At 38.2% G+C, this 5,021-nt stretch overlaps 1 protein-coding gene across 1 annotated transcript; it reads left to right on the top strand.

The window, feature by feature from the left end:
• The first annotated feature begins 2,134 nt into the window (after positions 1-2,134).
• On the top strand, positions 2,135-3,462 carry LOC131658600 (protein MAIN-LIKE 2-like). The gene is made up of 5 exons (XM_058927878.1): positions 2,135-2,194; positions 2,271-2,619; positions 2,752-2,992; positions 3,078-3,168; positions 3,256-3,462. The coding sequence occupies exons 1-5, from the start codon at positions 2,135-2,137 to the stop codon at positions 3,460-3,462; spliced, it is 948 nt and encodes a 315-aa protein (XP_058783861.1).
• Positions 3,463-5,021: the final 1,559 nt, after the last annotated feature.

Raw genomic sequence — 5,021 nt, 5'->3', positions numbered from 1 at the left:
ACGATGGTAGTGTTGAAATCCAGGTTGGTTTAAGGCATACCCCGCATTCACCAAATGGTTCTTCGAAAATTTATCTTTGATCTCTCGCATAAAATTTTGTGCGATATGCCTAATACAGTAGACATGCTTAGACGGGGGTCGTGCCAACCATTTTCCAGATTGTTGTATGCGCTGTCAATAGAAGCATGCCTGTCCGAAATCAAACAAAGATCAGGTTGTGGAGCAACTCTAGCTCGGAGATTCTTCAGAAAGAAACTCCAAGCAGCAGTTGTTTCTCCTTCTACCAGAGCAGAGGCTATTGGAAAAATATTGTTGTTTCCATCTTGCACGACCTCCATCAGCAATGTTCCTTTGTATTTCCCATACAACCAGGTTCCATCAATTTGAATAATCGGCTTGCAAAAACCAAATCTGATAATGCATGGTCGAAACGCCCAGAAAAGTCTATGGAAGATTCTATTACCTTTGAGAGGGGTTCCGTCTTGGGATTGTGCCGGCAATGTCTCCAATATAGTAACCGTCCCAGGTGAATATAATTGAAGTGCAGCCAAGTAGCGAGGAAGTTGTTGGTAGGATTCCTCCCAGTTGCCGTAGACTATTTCAATTGCCTTCTACTTCGCTAACCAAGCTTTTCTATACGAAATTTGAACACAGAAACGCAATGGGAAATAATCGTCTTCATCTTCAGTGATGGGTCAGCTTCGACGAGAGGTATTATGGTATGACATATCATGTCATGACTTAGTTTCTGATGATCTTGCGCCATATTTATGTTAACGCAAGTGTGGGCTTGAGAAATCGAACGTATCACCCAAGCATTAACTTTCTTCTTAAATGATGCCTTAAGCATGTATCCACACTCCGGGTTTCTCCATGAAATAGTTACTTTTTCTAGATTTGAGCGATCAGCTTTGAAATCAACACAGTTTGCTAAGTGTCAGTTTTTTATAGCTAGCATACAATTGTCCTTTGAACGGAATGTGTCACCCTCTTTTAACTCCTCGTCTGACCTCATATATGGGTTGTAGAACATATCAGACGATGGCTCATCCTCCCCCAAATTAAGTGTTATGAAGTGCGCAGGAGGTGAATATACATGTGCGTCGAGTACTGGAACTTGTTCTTCATCTTCGGAATCACTGTTCACCAACTCATCAACCACATCTTCTAATTCAGTTTCTTCTTCGATGACATCTTCAGCATGTTATTCATCATCAACAACGGGATCAATAACTTGCGACTGCATATTTTGCGACGGAACAATTTGCTCCAACACTATGTACAGCTCCAGATAATCATAACCATAATACTCATGGTTAAGGAACATGTTCTGAACCTCTACGTCAGATTGTATCTTTGATTGATAAAACCTGACCGAGTTGTTAGGTTGAACATATGGTTGTTGGTAAAAAAATTGAGAGACAGGTTCTCTAATTTTGGACTTGATTTTCTTTTTTAGATACGAGAAATCCGCTTTTCTATTTAGAGAAAAACGTATGGAATTAGTGTTTCTAAATAGAAAACCGTTTGTGTTGCAGTGGTAAGTCTCACCATTCATGTGAGCCCGAACTTTGTATATTGGAGTGGATGCCATACTTTTAAATGAAGTAATATTTGTTTTATAAAATGAAGTAGTTGATGAATGTGTGTCAAAATATTTGTGAGAAGTGGTGTATAAATAATACATGCAAGAATTCATTTGAATACATGCAAGACATTGGGTAGTGGAAATAATACATGCAAGAATCAATTTGGACAAGACTTATGCATGCCAACTGCGTACCTATAGAATCTCTTACACACTAGCCTTACACTTTTGCATGCATGCAGACTGACCCATGCATGTGACACCTACGTATGGAGGAAGTCGCCAACCTAGGTGGCGACAACATTGAAATTAAAGATTAGTCGCCAAGGGGGGTGGCGACATCAATTGATTTTGTAGTGTAATCGCCAAGGGGGGTGGCGACTTGCATTATGTACGAAATTCAACCATTGCATGCACTTGTCTTATCAAATTTATTTATATGTTTTTATTGTGTGTCTTTGGTTATAAATAGGTGCACATTCTTGTTCATTTTCATCATCACCAAACAATTTTCATCAGAGCAAATAGTCTGTAACTCCTGCAAACATGTCTCTTCTAACTATGGGTCAAGAACACCGAGGAACTATTTCAAACATTGCCGAATACGTAAGTTTAAGTTTACTCAATTCAATTATTTATTTATTAAGGTAATCAAATACTTATGGTTCAATATTTTTTATAGGATTTCACTAGATTTCGGACCCGTGCAAAACCGATGGATGCTCCCGACCCTTGGATTATGTCTTATATTGACCGTGCGGGATTCGGGTACGTAATGAATTTAGTACATACCACAATTGATACTAAATTTATATTAGCATTGTGTGAGCGTTGGAGGCCCGAGACTCATACTTTTCATCTTCCAACGGGTGAATGTACCGTCACGCTTGAGGACGTGTACATGTTATTGGGTCTCTCAACAAATGAAAAAGAAGTGTTTGTAAATGTCCAACAACTCAATGCTCTATGCGTGGAAATGTTGGGTGTAGATTTAATTGAGGGTGAGGGCCGAGAAAGAGGTAGGGGCCAAGGTATTAAGCTTACGTCCCTTCAACAATGTTATGACGCACTTAAGTTTGATTAGTTTTCTAGCGAAGAAAATAAACTATATAAAGCTAGAATGTATATTATGTTATTATCTGGTAAGTTTCTATTTCCCTAAGGCACGGGGAATAGTGTAAATTTTATGTACTTGTCTTTGCTTGAGGACATTGATGAAATCAAGATGTATAGTTGGGGTTTTGCGGTGTTGGATTACCTCTACAACTCCTTGTGCAAAAATGCAAAAAATGATAGTTGTACATTTTATGGATGTGCATTCTTGCTACAAGCATGGGGATGGTGGAGAATGCCAGTATTAGCCCCTGAAAACCCGCACATATACGTCTTCCCTTACGCGTCAAGGTAATTTAATGATCTTATTTCATTTAGTGTATTTATTCTATTATTAATTGTGACTATATTGATTTCTATTTTTGGATGTGTTTAGGTTTAATGCAACTGGGTTGGATTACACCAAAACGCCTGTAAACAAAATAATTTTTTACCGCAAACTCTTGGATCGACTTCGACCCCAAGATGTAATACCACTAAAACTTTCCATTATCTAACTATATTTGTAAAATAAACTATCTTTTATAATTTGTAATTAATTTTTTTCATTGCAGTTTATTTGGAGACCGTACTTGGAATTGGGCCATGAATCCGACCCTGCAGAGGCGGCTGTTTGGACGGCAAAATCACCTATCATACGATTCACCATTATGGAGATGCACCAAAGTGACCGTGTCAATCTCCAATTCGGCATGCATCAAAATATCTCTGACCCCCCTGAGTGTTTGGAACCTTGGCATCTGCAAAAGGTCAGCCAATAGTGGTACACAAAAAATTGGAAGCCATTCGCTAAAGAGCGCCGTAAAATATGGGCTCGTCGTTCCACCACTGTCCTACATTTTCCTGTGGCGCCGACCGAAATGAAACCAACGGCTGAATATGTCGACTGGTACAGAACGGTCACAAATCCTGAAATGTTTGTGTCTGACCATTTCTATTTTGCAGACCCGCGAGCACAACAACCGTATTTCCAACAACAACAACCACAAATTTTCCAACAACAACAACAACACAATTTCCAATAACAACAACCACCACCAAATTTCCAACAAAATTACGAACAACGATATTACCCACAACCACAACCACCAAATTACCAACAACAAGCAATAAACCAACAACAACAACAACAATTCCAACAATACCACCAACAACAACCATTTCAAACTCAACCACAAACTCAACCCCACCACCTACGCTTCCAAGATCTCCATGTGGCGGGCTCTTCCAGATCACCACCACTTACCCCCGACATAGGCATACATGAAGAATACCCGTCATACAACTCATTCGACCAACAAACATCACAATACCCCAACCAACCATTGAACTTCAACACACCACCACAACCAATATATTTTAACCAACCTGATTCCACCACCAACTACCAAAGACCAAACTTCGAGGCCGCACCCACCAGGAGAAATTTTGTCCCACCAAGGCAAAGCTTTAAAGGCGTCACGGGCACCCGTCTTTCCTATAGCGGGAATTCTAGAGGTCAAGGACAACTCACAAATTTTGTAGACCCGGAGTGCATTGAGGGGCCGTCGACCCAAACACAAGAGGAACCAAATAGAGGGGACGTCGTAGGAATAGGGGAGCACTACCAACTCATGAGCCTTCTACACGAGTTATTAGACATCCTGCGTGCGGATCGTTCCAGGGTCCGCGCTAGGTCATTAGAAATTTTATTATTATGATTTATGTAATTGTACTTTTTTTAATTTTAATATAAATTACTTGTTTTTTATTTTAATATAAATTACTTGTTTTTTATTTATATTATTTTTCTAACTAACAAATTAAAGTCAATAAATATAATGCACAAAATAGTAAAAAATAATAGATAAAAAAAATTATATGAAAAAATTTGAAAAAGAAAATATAGAGGTGTTGTCGCAGGGGTGGCGACAACACCCAGTTTTTACACATCTTCGGCAGGTCCATTGGCGACATCATTGAAAGGTAAGTGTTGTCGCCACCCCCTGGTGACAACGTGTATATTTAGAAAAAAAATGGCTATTTGCGTAATTAATTTGAAATGTTGGTTATTTTTGAATTTTTTTTAAAAAAATTGGTTATTTAAAAAAAAATTCTCATCTTCATCCATTTAAGACAGTTGAAATAAAAAGATAAAATTAGCCTACTAAATTTTGTAGGGAATCTGACACATCGTATATTACATAAATTTGTTGTCAAACTAAATACATAGCAGATTTTCTAAATATTTGATTTAAACATGTACTGAAAATTACATTAACATATCCGATTAAATCTCATCTATTTCTTCCACACAAAAAATTTCAAATTTTCACTAAAT

This window comes from Vicia villosa, linkage group LG1, assembly GCF_029867415.1.
Source record: "Vicia villosa cultivar HV-30 ecotype Madison, WI linkage group LG1, Vvil1.0, whole genome shotgun sequence".
Lineage (NCBI taxonomy): Eukaryota > Viridiplantae > Streptophyta > Magnoliopsida > Fabales > Fabaceae > Vicia > Vicia villosa.
Note: the sequence above shows the minus strand (reverse complement) of the source record. Positions and strands in the feature narration are given on the sequence as shown.

Coding starts and splice junctions, on each gene's coding strand:
- LOC131658600 (XM_058927878.1), top strand. CDS start 2,135: ATGTCTCTTCTAACTATGGGTCAAGAACACCGAGGAACTATTTCAAAC. Junction 2,620..2,751: donor AGAAAGAGGTAGGGGCCAAG/GTATTAAGCTTA, acceptor TATTTCCCTAAG/GCACGGGGAATAGTGTAAAT. Junction 2,993..3,077: donor GTCTTCCCTTACGCGTCAAG/GTAATTTAATGA, acceptor GGATGTGTTTAG/GTTTAATGCAACTGGGTTGG.